Source organism: Colius striatus, chromosome Z, assembly GCF_028858725.1.
Source record: "Colius striatus isolate bColStr4 chromosome Z, bColStr4.1.hap1, whole genome shotgun sequence".
NCBI lineage: Eukaryota > Metazoa > Chordata > Aves > Coliiformes > Coliidae > Colius > Colius striatus.
The window spans coordinates 48,628,970-48,645,008 of NC_084790.1; the positions used below are offsets into that span (position 1 = coordinate 48,628,970).

At 39.4% G+C, this 16,039-nt stretch overlaps 1 protein-coding gene across 3 annotated transcripts in view; it reads left to right on the forward strand.

Annotated features, from left to right (window-relative positions):
- HOMER1 (homer scaffold protein 1) overlaps positions 1 to 16,039 on the forward strand; it is an 81,223-nt gene that overhangs the window by 57,817 nt on the left and 7,367 nt on the right. For all 3 annotated transcript variants that reach the window (XM_062019095.1, XM_062019096.1, XM_062019098.1), the window contains 3 exons: positions 2,062 to 2,218; positions 13,315 to 13,425; positions 15,018 to 15,098. In XM_062019095.1, the coding sequence (XP_061875079.1) occupies positions 2,062 to 2,218; positions 13,315 to 13,425; positions 15,018 to 15,098 (349 nt within the window). The remainder of the gene's footprint in view (positions 1 to 2,061; positions 2,219 to 13,314; positions 13,426 to 15,017; positions 15,099 to 16,039) is intronic.

Below are 16,039 nucleotides of genomic sequence, written 5' to 3' on the forward strand. Positions count from 1 at the left end.
AGAGTATGTGCACCCCTCTTATACCTATCCCAAGGAAGTGTAGTGTAGCTGTTACACCACCAAAATTCTGGCCGTCAGCTCTGGCAGTTGTTGGACCCCTTTGAAATTTCCATGTGTGTTCTTCAGCTTCTGGATCTGTGTGTTGCCTCTCCTGGGTGTTAGCCCCAGCATCTTCGCATCCAACACACAATTCTCATTGTGTCTGAACCATATGTTTCTCAGCATTTCCTCTGGAAATACTATGGCAGGACTACTAAACAGAACTGCTCACTTGCATGAAATGGCTGGAATGGGTATTTGTTTGCCAGGTCAGAACATCAAGGAGGAATTATGAATATGATAATGAACTAGATTTTTCTGGCATATTTCTTACGGAATTTTTGATCTGCTGTGCTACCGTAAGCAAAAAATAAATCTGATTGGAGAAATAGAACAGTAGACCTTACAGAAGTTTGTTCTCATCTTCTTTAATACGTGAGTCAATCTTCCCTGATGAAGTATGCTTATCATTATTTTAGTTTAGTCACGTAAGATGTAAAGTTTCCAGTGGTGAACTTTGGAATTGTTGACTAGATCATGAAATGCTAGAGCAATTTGAAAGAACTCGTATTCCTCTTTTGAAGGATCTTATATTCCTATTCAGTGATGTATAGGAATACAGACGAAGCAGTGCATTTAGAAGGAAATACCAGAGTGTGGCAGGATCAGACATTGTGTTTTAGTGAAACACTAGGTGTGATATGAATTAGTAATGAATGTTCTGTGGTAGCTGGTTGATTATCAGCACCTAAGGATCACTTAAAGGACTCATATGGTTTTCAAATATGTTTTGGTGGGATGGGCTGTGTGTATGCATGAAGTGGAAAAAATAAACCAGGTGGACAAAAGGGTGGCAGAACGTGTCATTGTTCATATGTACAAAGTTCAAGTAAACCTGCAAACCTACATGCAAAATAGTAATAATGTATAATTTAATTAAGCATGTTAAAATATATTTATTGTAATAATTAGATTATGGGGTTTTTTTACATTAGTTAATTCCAATTCATCACCAGCCTGTATATAAAATTATTTTGGCTAGAGTTACTTATCTTTGGTTTTCAACAATGCCTTTAACAGTAAGCTGATTAGACAAAATAAGTTATTTTCTGTATGTATTTAGCACGTAGATATGCACCTCACATTCTGTTAGCATTACATGAGTAAACATAAATGAGCTCTCTGCATACTGATACATTCAACTGATGTGTCTGAGATATTTTTCACTTGCATATTCTGTGCAAAGATAGAGTCTTAAGCTACCTGTGGAAATTAAAGCTCTGTGTTTGCTCAGAGAATAACTAAATTATAGGCAAGGATTATTCCTCCATAAACTTCTCCAGTGAACCCCAACATCAGCTTCCTCTTTGCAATAAAACAATAATATCTCTATGCTCCTTGGTCTTTAGTCTCATTGCTGATATTACTGAGGAAAGGCATATTAATTATATTACAGTGTTAAATTCAAGATCTTTGAGTTTTATGAGTACAAGTCATATCCAGTATTTAATAAAGAAGGGATATTTCAGGGATAGAAGATTTGCATTAAAACAACTAAGCTGTAATTCCAAAGCACTACGTTGCTGTCTTTAATCCAATTGTTGACAGATAATTTTCTTCAATGTATTTAATAAAGTAATAGATTAAAAAAGTACTCTCACTACAAACATATATAGTAAAAGTCACTAATCATATATATATATATAAATTCTGGAATTACACACTATTGATTTTGGAAAACTGGTGTAGATTTCATCACCCTTAGGGTTTTATTTTTTAAAAAATATCCTGTTGAAATGGGAGAGTAGAAGTTATTTTCCAATTATATGCCTATGTTTTCTGAATTTATAGTTTTGTTGGTATGAGCATTTGTATTCTTATTTGCAAATTCAGACATAGATTTGTTGCATAATTGTATTTTTCCTGGATATGTTGGGGGAAAAAAAAAACCAAAAAGAGGCATTTTAAGAAAAAAAAGGCTGATATTTGGGAGCTCTAACCATTCTCATCCTGTCTGTGCAGTTCGACAATCAGCAAGCATTGGGAGGCAGAGCTGGCTACGCTCAAGGGTAACAACGCTAAGCTCACAGCAGCCCTGCTGGAGTCCACTGCCAATGTCAAACAATGGAAGCAACAACTTGCTGCATATCAGGAGGAAGCAGAACGTCTTCATAAGCGGGTAAGTCAAGGCAAGCAGCCAGGATACTTGAAGTGGAAGTACCAGTGACTGCATTTGCTCATTTTCAAGTAAAACAAATAAGTTTATTGTTGTGGCTTTGAGAGAGAAATTAATGATTAAAGCACTCTGAGTTCCTCTATTTGGGAAATTATTTTCTTTTTCTGCAAAGGGTATTGTTATAGGAAGAGTTACCTAACCTTATTACATCTTTGCCAGGTTTCCCTCTTCCTTTGATGCCATCACATCTGTTTCAGGACCTCCTCCATAGCATTACACTTTCATCACTCTTGCATTTAAGCTTACAGAAACTTGACATTGAATCTGTAAGTTAAAGAAACCCTGTTGTATTTTCTGCATGTAACAAAGAGGTCAACTTCCTCTCACCCTCACACTTAAAGAAAACTGAACATAGATTCAAGATCATTATATGCTGTCGTGGTTTAGGCCCATCAGGGAACAAAGGCCACGATTAGCCTCGAGTACCGAAGAGGCTGAGGATTGCTCGAGGGCAGGGAGGGCTTAATTGCCGCTTAAGGTTCAGGACAAAACAGACCAGGCTACTCGGTTTTGGGGAAGAAAACAGAAAATAATTTAATGCAAAATCAACCAAAACATAACCAAAATGAAACAACCCAGAGTAATACATCAATGGAGAGTCCAACCAGCCTTTTTAAGAACACCTTCTTGCCACCCCTCCCCTCTTCCCGGGTTCAGAGCCCTGATCCCGGCATTTTTACCTTGCCCCCCCCTGAACGGTTCGGGGGGGCAGGCAGTGGGGGGGGTTCAGTCAGTCGGTTTCCGAGAGCTTCTGCCGTTTGTCCCTCCTCAGGACGGGTGAACTCCACACCAGTCCTCCCTGCAAGTCCGTGGGGTAACTCACAAGCATGGCAGACTTGCACGGGCTGCACCGATGCCCACTTATTCCAAAGGCTGCAGCTCCTCTCTGCCTCTCGTGTGGGGCTGCTCTGCGGCGCGCAGGCTCTCCAACACGGCCTGGGCCATGGCCGTCTCCCCACACAGTCCCCCGCCCGTCCGGGCTCACCCACACGGAGCTGTTGGTGGCTCTCAGTCTTGCCACGAATCTCCATAGGTTTCAGGGGCACAGCTTGTATTCTCGCCACGGCTTACAGAGGGGTCTCCGGTCTACTGCTTCTCGTTCCTTCCTCCTTCTCTGGCTGAAGGGTCCGCGTGGTGGCCTCCATCTTGTATCACTCTCCACCTCCCGACTCGCATTTCAAATTCCCGTCCCCTAAATAGTGATCGCAGAGGCGCCAGATTGGCCCAGCCGGGCCGGAGGTGGGTCTGAACCTAGGAGCCGGGGGAGGGTCTTCACTGCAACCCGCTCCCCCTGTTACCAAGCCAAAAGCTGCTCCTGGCTAAACCAGGACATATGCAACTAAAGATCTGCTCCTACTCTTGTACAGAGGGGTCTGGATCCTGTTCAATGCACAGTACAGGAAGGAATGACAGCATTTGAAGGAAGAATAAAGCAGGCAAGGTTGAAGCCTGCAATATGAAAACATTTACAGTATTTTCATTTATCTTACCTCTTCACATGTAACTTCATATATTGTATAATCTATTCACCGTTATCCATAGGAATTTATTATCATAGCTTAGGACGTATTGCATTCTAAGTACGAAGTGAAGGCAAGATTAGTACATATATGGAGGTAGGATGTCTTTGATGAAGTTGTATAAATTTAATCAGTTGCCTTAGAAAAATGTCAAAGAGATGTACTTAAGAAAATGAAACCAAACAAAAGGATTGCTTTTTTGCATGAGGACAGGTTTCATAAATATGCTGACAAGAAGGAAAAGGTCGAGTAGGGTTTGTGTGCTGTAGTCACATAAATTAAATAAGGTGTGGTTATTCCAGGTAGCCAAGTCCTGCAAATTGCAAAGGGTTCTTTCAGACCTGCACTAGACCTGTCCAGCTGGGTGCTGTTAGTAGTCCTAAGAGCAAGGCTTATATTCAGCTTGGTAGGGCAGAAATTCAGCAGACGACATCTTACCTGGAGATGTAGAAGAGGAGCAAGAATTCCCTTGACCTTGAGAAATCTGGGTAAATGGCAGGTTGTGGGGACTGTCCTGTAGCTAGACTGACTTGCAGATGTGGACTGTGAAGTCCCATCCAAATTATTTCATAGGGAAGAATGACAATTTCCAATGGACTGTAACTGTGTGTGCCATAGCTGATTGGATGTAGTGAATCAAGTGTAATTAAAACAGGTGCTTCCTGCAAAGTGGTGTTCAATTCAAGAAATTGGTGGTTGCTGACAAAACTGCTCAGCTCCACAGGTTTTTCAGTCAGCCGCAAGCTTGTCGTGTTTGTTTGGACAGAGGAAGACTTCTGCTTCTTCCGTTATTTCCTTTAAGCTCCTCCTTTGGGACGGTGAGAGTTCTAACCTGTGTTCTAGGTGTGTGAATAGATGATAATAGTAATTGTTGATAACATTATTTAATGACATTTTTTAATTAAATACTACAGTACACGTGTTTAGATGGATTTGGCCACAAGGCAGGTTTTACAGTGATGAACTCATTGCTAAAATGTGGACGTAATGAAGTATCGTTCTTCCTAATAAAATGTATTAGCATCTCTTGTTGCAAATCCAAAACAACACAGACCTTACCTAAGGAGTAACACACAGCAACAGTAGCTGCGTTTGCCTTGGGGAGACCCAACCACAGACAAAATAGGCCAAGATCTGTTTTTCTTGATGTTAGTCTTCCTCTTAGTCAAATCTGGTTTTAAAATCTGTTATTGGAAAATACAATTAATGCATATAGAAGTTTTTAGCATATCACTTTGCTTTTATGTGGTACTACAGAGAACAGAAGTAACCAAGTCTTTGTAGCTATGTCAATGAATAGTTGATGACTATTTTCATAATCTCTGTCCGGCAAATTTCCTGCAATTATTTTGTATTTCTGAGGGAACACAAAATGTTATAAATGAGATCATCTACACACAAAAGTGCTCTTTTGATCACTGTTGACATGTCTTCTATGAAATGTTCCTGTAATCTGTGACGTTGGGGCTTGCTGGGATCTACATACAGTATGGGAATGCTCCATGCCTACATCTCTTTGAGCATACTGTAAATTATGACAGGCTAGTTCATCGAGAGTACTGACCACTGTTGGAACTGCTTTTAGAAAAATATGTGTTTGGCCAGCCAAATAAATCAAACTCTCTAGGCAGAAGTATGTAAATCATGTGAAAAAGAAAATCATCAGTCTTAGTCTGTTACTGATATGATGCGATACAAGGGCTCATCTAATCTGCATACTGGAGACTGATCTTTCAAATTGAAATAGTGCCCCATTTCAAAAATAAACTGCAAGTCAGATGCTTCCCTCTTACACAGATTCGAATCTTTCAACCTCATGCAGTACCTGTTGTAAACATTGCATTTTAAGTTGGTTTAAATTATTTTAAGCCAAACTGGTTTTACTCTATAATTGTTTTCAAACTTGACTGAAATGTTTTTTCTGTTTCATGCTATTTACACTTTTTAAAATACAAAAACAGAGCTAAAATTCCCCTTCCGTTGAGTTTTTGCTGCATTAAAAAATTATGTTATTTATTACCTGCCTTTTCTGATTAAATACAAGTTTTTTTCATTTTTCAGTTCCATTTTTCATATTAACCTAGATTTTTCTGCTTTATCTGAGGCCTTTATCTTCCTTCATCTGTTTACTCTCTGCATTAAAAATGCCTAGAGCTGAGACGAAACAAAATACAAGTTCAGCATGGCTGAGTGCAAAGTTCCTGATAAATTAAAGCTTTGTGCTCTCTCCTGATGCATTCTGAGCTTAAGTCAGGAGTATGATACTTCTGATATTTTTTCAGACATTATATTTTTCAGAAGTTTGTTAAATGACTGTATTGGGTTTTTATCCTTTCAAATACAGAGAGATAATAATTCTGGGAAGATGTGATGCCCAGGCGAGAGCTTAACTCAGCACGCTGAGCCTTCTCTAATCTACTCAGAAGCAACCTAACAACAAGGATTTCCCTTAAACAGGGTTAGGGAGCACTCCTACACACCTTGCGTAGCTTTTTGAAGTTAAAAAAGAATCGTGGGTTTAGAAAAGCTCAGTTGCAGGAAGAAAAGACCTAAAAGTGAGCTACTTTAGATAAATAGGATAGCATTGGTACTAACATTAATCCTGATACCACAAAAAAGAAAGCACTGGATGGTGATATGAGTTATGGAAAGTAACTCAAAGTTCTTTGTCATGTTAAAAATGAAAATGATGATTTTTTTTCTGGCATACTAACTACTGAAGTAAATCATCCTATGACACTGGGCTGTAGCACAGAATAATAACTCCAGTGCATAATAATAAGAGTTGCAGTCCTTGAAGATCATTTATTTGCAGGAAGAGAAACTTAACATAAAAAGACATGAAAGGAAGTGATCAAGCTCTTGGCTATTCCTGAAAGAACAGAGAGGAAAACTCTTGAATTCTAGCTTGTTATTTTACCAAGATTTCCTAGGAAATAAGGTAAATTAGACTATTATGTTCTGGTTCTTTTATTCAGTGATTGATACACAGTTATCAAAAACACCTGGAAAATAATGGACAGAGTTTTTTTCTGAGAATTCACTTTCACTGCATGGGTCATATACAAGATTGTAATTTGAAAAAACTTCAAACCGCCACCCAAATTACCATCAGTCTGGGAAAGGGAAAAAAGAGAAAAAGTTCTCACAGAAAGATCTCTCATCTTCATCTTTCTAAAAAACCCAAGAAAAGTGTTAAGATCCATTTACCTGCAAATTATAAAATGCATATACTTTGTAGAGGCATGCCACAATTTTTTATGTAGTCAAGGCTTTGTAGAATAAAATATATCCTGTAATTCTAAAACTCTGCTGGAGAAAGGGGAAATCACTGTATTTAAATCCGCAGGATTAAAGGATGACACATCTACACTGTGTCTGCTATTGCACATATTCCATGAGCTGGCCAGATAGCTAGAAAAAAGTATTTGTTAATTAGATTGCCCAGAAAGGGATGTCCCCTGAAGTTGGTATTAGCATTACCAATTGCAAATCGTAATGCATGGCTGAATCTCCATGCATCGATTTTAGTAAACTTCTTATATTTTCAAATATTCCTACTGCAGTTTCATTACTTTCTTCACAAATATCATCCAGATGATGAATTATTCCTTTTTCATCTCTGTAGAAATTAGTAAGTGTGGAAAACATTTTGATATTTCCATGGCTTGGGGCATCAGTGCCCACAGAGAAAAATGTGTCCTTTTAAGCAAAATCTTCAATTGTTTTCTCTGTTGAAAACAGTAATGTACTGTTGGTAGGGCACAAAATTCCCCCTCCACCCCCAGATTATCAGTTTATCTACTGACAAATCTTGGAAAACTACAATAATTAATTTACTGTCAGAAGTGATGTATATGAATAATACTATTGGGTACTTTTGTTCTTTCAGAGCAACCTTGAAAAGCAATTTTCCTTGTTGTCTGCATTTTCACATTTCTTAGCATCAAATATCTTTATAGATTCTTGAAAGATACAGTGGAATTATTTTTGTGACGAGCTTGTTGCATACTGTCTTGTATCTTTCTGTCCATCACAAAGAACTGGGAGCCTCTTCTGCATAAATTATGTGAAATGTTAGGCATTTTGCTGAGCCATGCAACATCATTTTTCCTTGTTGAAAGCAAAGGGCTCTTCCTTCTTTTTAAGATGTTCATCCTGAATTATTGATGGAATAATACTCTCATACAGTTATGAATCCATTTAGGGATGTAACTCAACCATCTAAAAATATATAATTAATACTTAAATTCAGTCTTGCATGTGACTGTTTTGCCTGTTCTGTACTGTAGCCTGGGCTAATAGACCTTGGATATTACATTCCACAGTAAACAGAAGGGATAAAAATACCTTTAGGAAACAACAAATTAATAGTGTCATATACATTAAAAAGGCTGCAGCTTCACTGAAAATAGATTGGTGATATTGGTAAAAAACTGTCTGGATACCTGAGCCCAAAGATAGGTGGTGAATGGAGTTAAATCCAGTTGGCAGCCAATCACTGGTGGTACTGTTAGGTTTAACGTCTTTAATCAGTGATCTGGATGAGGGAATTGAGCGCACCCTCAGTTAAGATAATGGATGATATTAAGCTGGGCAGGTGGGTAGATAGGCTTGAGGATAAGAAGGTTCTTCAGAGGGAGCTGGACAGGCTGAATTGATGGGCTGAGGCCAATTGTATGAGGTTCGACAAGGCCAAGTGCCAGGTCCTGCACTTGAGCCACAACAACCACATGCAACAATACAGGCTTGGGGCAGAGTGGCTGGAAAGCTGCCCAAAGGAAAAGGACCTGGGGATGTTAACTAAGAGCTGGCTAAACACAAGCCAGCAGTGTGCCCAGGTGGCCAAGAAGTCCAATGGCTTCCTGGCCTGGATCAGAAGTAGTGTGACCATCAGGACCAGGGAAGTGATTGTCCCCCTGTACTCAGTCGCACCTTGAGTACTGTGTTCAGTGTTGGGGCCCCTCACTACTAGAGGGATATTGAGGTTCTGGAGCATGTCCAGAGACAGGCAATGAAGCTGGTGAAGAGTCTGGAGCATGAGTCTGATGAGGAGCACCTGAGGGAGCTGAGGCTGTTTAGTCTGGAGGAGGTTGAAGTGAGAGCTATCACTCTCTACAGCTACCTGAAAGTAGGGTGTAGTGAGGTGGAGTTTGATCTCTTCTCCCAGGCCTCAAGCAACAGGATGAAACAGCTGCAAGTTAAACAGAGGAGGTTTAGATTAGATATAAGGAAAAATTTATTAACTGGAATGGTTATCAAGGGTCAGAACTGGCTGCCCAGGGAAGTGATGAAGTCACCAACCCTGAAGGTATTCAAAAGACATGTAGATGTGGTGCTCAGGGCCATGGTGGACATGGAAGTGCTGGGTTAACAGCTGGGCTTGATGATCTTAACAGTCTAAATGAACCTAGGATTCTATCTTCTAATCTCTCTTTCTTGGAATTTCTGAAGCAGTTGAGGTAATTTCTGTATGAAATTTAAAAGTAATTTCATGGTCATGAATTTGAGATATTGAATAAAATAAGCTATTGTTTTTTGAGATCAGATATGTACAAATTCATCTCAAGAAAGTGGCTTGGAAAAATGAATCAACGTGCAACAAGCTTAGCATGCGTTCATTCAGTCAACAATTGCTTGGGCAAGGTGACTACCTGAAGTACTACTGTCATTCCTACTTCTTTGACTCTGTCTAACTAAGATCTTTACTTGTGAAGCAGTTATCTGTGTTGGGATGGGGTGTAATCTCCTCTCTTGCTTTCTTTGTGACATGATTCGGCTTGTTTTCTTTGAGAGATTCTTCGGTCTTCTGAATCTTTGGGCAATCACTGTCTTAAGCTTGTATCAAGGGTGTTACACTTTATGGTACAAGGCTTAAAGGCTCACTTCTCCAGTCTTCTCAGCAGCCTAAGATGTGTCAGCTGTCTGCTGCAATGAAAACTGCCTGGCATCCTCCCCTATGTATAGGTTTTTTACCCTAGTTTAAAATTTCCAGAAAACTCTAAAATGGCCTCTGCTAAGAAGGTCTGGGCTCTGCCAGAACAAGTAGCCTTGCTGTGTTATTTCAGCTGATGTATTTCTCAATGAAGTGTGCAGTTAAGTATAATGCCAGACGTACACTAGAGGAATTAACTCACTGAATAATCACTAAAGAGCCTTTTCAGAACTCTTTTTTTTCCTACATGCAATCATTACCTGGATGATAAATGAAAAATAAAGAAGCAGAGGCTAAGAACAGTATTTTTTTTTCTTTTTTAGTCTCAAATATGAAGCCACATTATTGACTTTTTCCAGATATGCCAGTCAGTGCAGACTTACAATAGCATAATAGAAGAACCTTGTTTAATCAGTTATTGTTCAAAGACTGATCTTTCAGTCTGAATTCTGTCCTGGAAACAAGGCTTAATCACAAGTACATTGCTCAGTGTTGCTGTGCAAAGGCTTGTATGATTAATTGACCCTTGCTCTAACACAAAACACTGAATGAGGAAATGTCCTTTAAAATGGCATGGGGGAAGGTCGTATTAAAGCATTTTAGCTTCCTTTTATGCCCTCTTCTGTGCATCATGCATAAACAGTTATTTTTAATGATTTTTGGACCAATGGTCATAAGAAAAATAAATTCAATTTGGGACAAGGAAATAGAGCAAGTAAATGCATCCAGATTTTTGCCTAGAGCTTTATTCTTTGTTACTTCTGTTTTCAATTGCATATTCTTTATGTTCCATAATTTTCCATCTTGTTCTACACATTTTTTTGAAAGGATCAGGGTATGAATAGGTACATTCAAGAAGATAACATTGTGGAGATACTTGACATCTTTTCAGAACTCTGTAGGAATGGCATTTAAATAAGGCTGTGGTTGAAGTAACCTCATCTTTTTATTGAATTTGTTCTTTTTTTCCCCAACTTGATGATTTTTCAGTGAATGGTAAACAAAACAGTTTCACAATGTATTATTTTCTTGCATAAGCAGTAAGAGATGGACGTTTGCCCAGAGAAGAGCTGGACCAGAGTAAGACATCACAGCCCTTTCAGTGTTTTTAATTAATTGCCCTTCTGACAGCAGTTGCCTCTGTTGGCAAGAAGGTTTGTGAGAGCACTGCCTGCTCTGCTCAAGCAAAATTAGCTGTGTTTGCTTAAGCAATTTCAATAGGTATCTTGAGTTAATATGGGCCAGAGCATGCTGGGGAACATTCACACGAGCTGTGCATCTGGCAGAGATTTTGTAGAAGGTGTTTTCAGCCACAGACAATACACACAGCTGAGAGCAGTAACATTTCATCCACCACAGTTCAATCCACCATCTTTCTTGTGTTCCAAGTTTGCACCAACACGTGCTTGTTCTCTCTATGTGTACCAGCCCAGAGGAAGCCTTGTGGGAAACAGTGCAGGTCAAAGTGCTTCCTTAGTCACAGAATGAGATAACCTCTTCACGCTTGCTTCCAAGCACTAGATGCTAGAACAGAAGTGGTTTGGGGGCTGAGTTCCAGTCTGTCTCTCCTATTGATGCTCTTACATGCTATCCACATGAGTATTCACTGTTTCAGTGCATGTTAAAAGCCAGTGTGTATTGCTGACTACAAAGCTTTAAAAGAGAGATAGACCTTGGAGAATACCACACAATGTTCCTATCTTTTACAGCAGGTGGGAGAGGGCCTGGCCCTGGGCACTGCTAGCAACCATAGCTCTGTGTTCACAGAGGCTTCCACCTCCAGTTCAGGACTCAGTTCAACAGAAAGGCTTGAAAATGTTGAAGAAGTTAAACATCAGAAGGGGTGAAGGTGTGAGATGTGAGTTTGACAAATCCAGCAAAACTTAGGAATAAGGTGGAGCTCTGCATAAACCCACAATATCAGCAGCACAGGAACCTGTTTAAAACTGTGGCAGCTCTGCTAGACAGGGAAGGATTCTTGAGTGGGCAAGACCCCAAGTAACCAAATGTGACTCGAAATTAGTCATATTTTGAGCCAGGGGCCTCACCCAGGTGACCACTAGGGTCCACTTCCAGCCTAAATTACTCTGTGCCTCTGTGTGTAGCAAGTGATTCTTGCTACATCTAGGAATTAGTTCAAACACTGCTTAGACATAGGATTATCCCAGCCAGATCGTTTGCATTTGAGTAACTGTAGTGGAAAATACTGGAACAGTCACAATTGGTAGCACAAGGAATTTGAATAGATATTTTTTGTTTAATTGAAGCAAATTGAGAAAATTATCTGAGACTTCAGTTGCAATGCTTAGTGGCATATAAAACTGAGCAAGCTGCTATTACTTTTGGCCGTGAGCTCTGATATTTCTTTTGGGGACAATTTCAGTAAATAAGATAGTTCTTTGAGCTGGGGTGTAGGGTGTGGTGTTACCAAGCTGTATCCTAGTGCCTGTATTCCTTATATAAATTAACATATTGAGGAGCTAAGGTTGATGCCCATACCCCTCCCAAGAATTTGGTGTAATCTCAGTTCTCTCCACTTACCAACATGATGCACAAAAATGCCTAATCTCAGAGAGGAAACTGAACTCATCATGGCTGTTACTGAGGGGAATTTCGTGTCCTGTGACTCAGAAAGGAGAAGCTGATGGGGATTTTGTTTTATTTTTATTGTGCTTCATCTTGGCTTTCCTTTGTTTTTTCTCTGCACTCAGTAATCTAACTTTTAATTAATTTTTATTAAACAAAAAGTGCATACATCCCCACAGATACGTGCTATGAGGGTTCTCTGCTGTTTTGATCTGTAGTTTGAGAGGTACATGAAGAAAGATGTTTTTGCATAGACTAACTGCATACATTTATTTCTTCGGTGCAGAAGCTACTTTTTGAAAACTGTTTGTCTGTGAACGACAAGATGTTAACATCTCTTTGATTAAAACACAAAAAGGGCACATCACTGCCAGGTATCTTAACTTATCCAAGGGCAGATGGAGAGTGTTTGCTGTCTGCCAGTAGAGAGGAACTGTGAAAATCCAAATGGTGCCATTAGCCGTTGGCTTTGTGACTGAGAGATGAGATCAGAAACTAGAGGAAGGAAGAAGTTGGCAGCTTTACATTGGTGGCTAAGTGTCTGCTATTATACTGTCTATGCGAGTCAGAAATTGAGGTTATGAAATGTTAATTGGTTTGCTAGGAACTTGGTGAGCATTGTGACCAAGCTGGTTAAGATGGTGTGACATTAAAAAGTGTCAGATGGAGAGGTTAGACAGATCTGTGTTTAATTGTTTAGTCATTACTGTTTCTGAAATGGTAATTCAACTTCTTCAATAGAGTTTTCAATAATTAGGATGTATGAGTTTTAATTCATATTCTTTTCAGCCTGCAACATATTCCATTTATTGTTTCCAGGAAGTCAGCTATTTTATGTTAAGGAATTGATGCTAACATCGTGAGAATACCCTCTTTTAAATGTAGGTGACCTAAAACTAAGGGTATCTTTCAAGTGTAGCTATTGATGCAAAGAAGTAACAGTACCTCAAATTTGTTGAAATTAATTCAATATATGTTGTTTCTACTTATTTTAACAGGTGACTGAGCTAGAGTGTGTGAGCAGTCAAGCCAATGCAGTCCACACACACAAAACAGAGTTAAACCAGACTATACAGGAGTTAGAGTCTACATTGAAGAAGAAAGAAGAGGTATTTGCCAACATTTATTCTTGTCTTTTCTGTTATGTAATTTCTAAAGGCTTTCAATATTAAGCTTGTCATGGCTGGCAAAGACTATTATTTCCTATAAATGTTATGAAGTAAAGATTTTTTTTCAGCTTCTTTGAAATCATATTTTTTCATGCATATTATTGCATCAGTCTGATGTAGAGCCAGGTTTCTAAACAAACAGGGAGTACCATATTTTTCCTGTTTACTTTTACCAAGCATCTCTGTTTGCAAAAGTAAGTGATAAGTGTTTTCCTCAGATCAGTCATCACACTGATGCAAGTTTAGATTCACTAAGAGTGGAAGCTGTCACAAGCAGGCTTTCTTTTTTTTTCTGGAGAGTAATGTTTGGAATAGGCAATTAGTGTCTTTTTCAGGCCAATTTATTTTTCAGGTTATGTTAATATAGCTGGCTTTATGATCTCTAAGATCAGTTGTTTTCTTAAATGCATGCCAAGTCCCTGTGAAGTTTGATATTTATTGTGCCATCTGCTTCGAGCTGGACCAGCAGCAAGAAAATAAAAGGAACTAGGGTAACACCTGTTCTGGCACAGGTGATAGAGGAAAGCAGATTTGTGCCACAGAATGATCATGAGTCATCCCATTATGCATGTGAAACTGAAGTGAAGGACTATTTGCCGCATGTAAGACCAGATTCCATGAACCCTCTGGGACAAGCCACAGTGGGCACCAGAGAGGCAGCATCTCTTGCAGGGTCTTGTCTCCATTGAGGCAGTTGCTAGATATTTCCTAGGACGATGCAGGAGGGGGTGCAATAGTTACAGAATAACCTTCCAAAATGGGGCAAAACCTTTTCCAGACTCTCTCACACTGACTTCAGCTTGGTAATGTTTCCCATTTTGCTGCCCATTCACTTTCCAGTTATGCTGAGCTGTGGGCTGCAGAGAGGTCTTTTCTGAAAGGAATTCTGGGAGGTGATTATGCCCTTCTGGGGAAACTGCTTAATAGTTTTAAGTTTGATACCTTTTAGTTTCATTGTTTCCATTTTTGTCTTCTGAAAGATTCTATGTCTTATTTTTATACCTTATTAATTTCTTCTTGCCAAATTAAAGACACTGGTTCTTTTAGACCATCTTTTTACAGAAATCAGTGGTCAAAAGAGGCAATTTTTTGATGCTAGGCCCAGCTGCCAGTGGCATAATAAGCAGATCGAAGGTGAAAATTGCGTTTTCCTCTTGAAAAAAACAGAGACTGATAAGATTCTATTAGAACTTAAAGTATAAAGTTGCTCCTCTAATTACAAGGACCCTTAACCTTTCAGGAAAAAAATGGTATCAGAATCTTTGCATGGGAGAGGAAAACTTGGGCTTCTGTGAAAGAAAATGCATGTCTCTTATTGTTTATTCACCATGGAATTGCTGTTCTGGGACTGTGATTCAGAAGTATTGAGAGCAAGGCTTAAACTTTGTGTGATGGTGTGACGGGCAGTAGCCAATTGCCAGTTTTGGTATCGCTTCTGTGACTTGCTGAGCAGAAGATGCAGTGGTCAGCTTACCTGCACTGAGGCCAAGCCAAGTAACGTGTTGCTAGCAAGGTTGTTTCTTCTTCATTAGGAAATAGAAGGATTGAAACAAGAGATCGACAATGCCAGAGAGCTCCAGGCACAGAGGGATTCTCTGACCCAGAAGTTACAGGTGAGCTATATTGCATCATCTTAATTTAGAAGGAAGGGAAAAATTATCATTAGGTGAGCAGTTCATGTCAACAACTTGTGCTATATTCACTAAAGGTGATAGATAACTATGTGGGTGTAGCATTGAGAAGTGAAGGATTGGGATGATCCTTAGGAATGTGTATCGAAATTTCCATCTGCTGGAAGCTGCTATTTTTACCCGAGGGAACAGGCTCAAATTTCACTTTCAAGTTCACAGAGTATTCTCAGGCTAGCAGATGTCCTTTATCCATACACGTCCTGACCAGTTCTGGTCTCGTTTTCACTGCAGGATCTTCCCATAGGTTTTGCATGCCACTGAAACTGTCAGACTGTGTATCATCAGGTTGGGATGAGTCTGCATTCAACTTTTAAACGTGCCTTAAGAAGGTAAAGGTTTAAGCATTGTTGTGTAGTGCAGACTTTAAAACCACACTTCAGCGATTTCTTAGAATTACTTAGAACTATTGTGTCTGCGTTGTTTTTTCTGTGTGTAAAGCCAGATACCTCAGCCTACTAGAATTGGCATGCCCTCAGTATATTCTCCGTGCTACATCTGGGCTCCTGTCTGTCTGTTGCTGATCTGACCAGCCAGCACACACACACTTCCCTGTGAAACCTGCCTTTGAAATAAGGCTGATCCAAAGCTTGGGTAGATTAAACTCTGAATTCAGACTTCAGAGTTTTGGTAAGACTGGAAACATTAAATAATTTCAAATCCACAGTGCTGAAAGTTCACCCTCACTGTTCTGTGGCTTCACTGAAATCATGCTGAAAGCAAGCCCCATCAGACTAGCCATAGCTTAAAGACCATTAAGGAGCTTTTCTCTGAAATGCATCACATGAATTGGAACTCCCTTGTATCTCATTTAAAAAACAACTTCAGAACAAAATGAGTTTATTCATTCTTCCACTTTCTTAAGT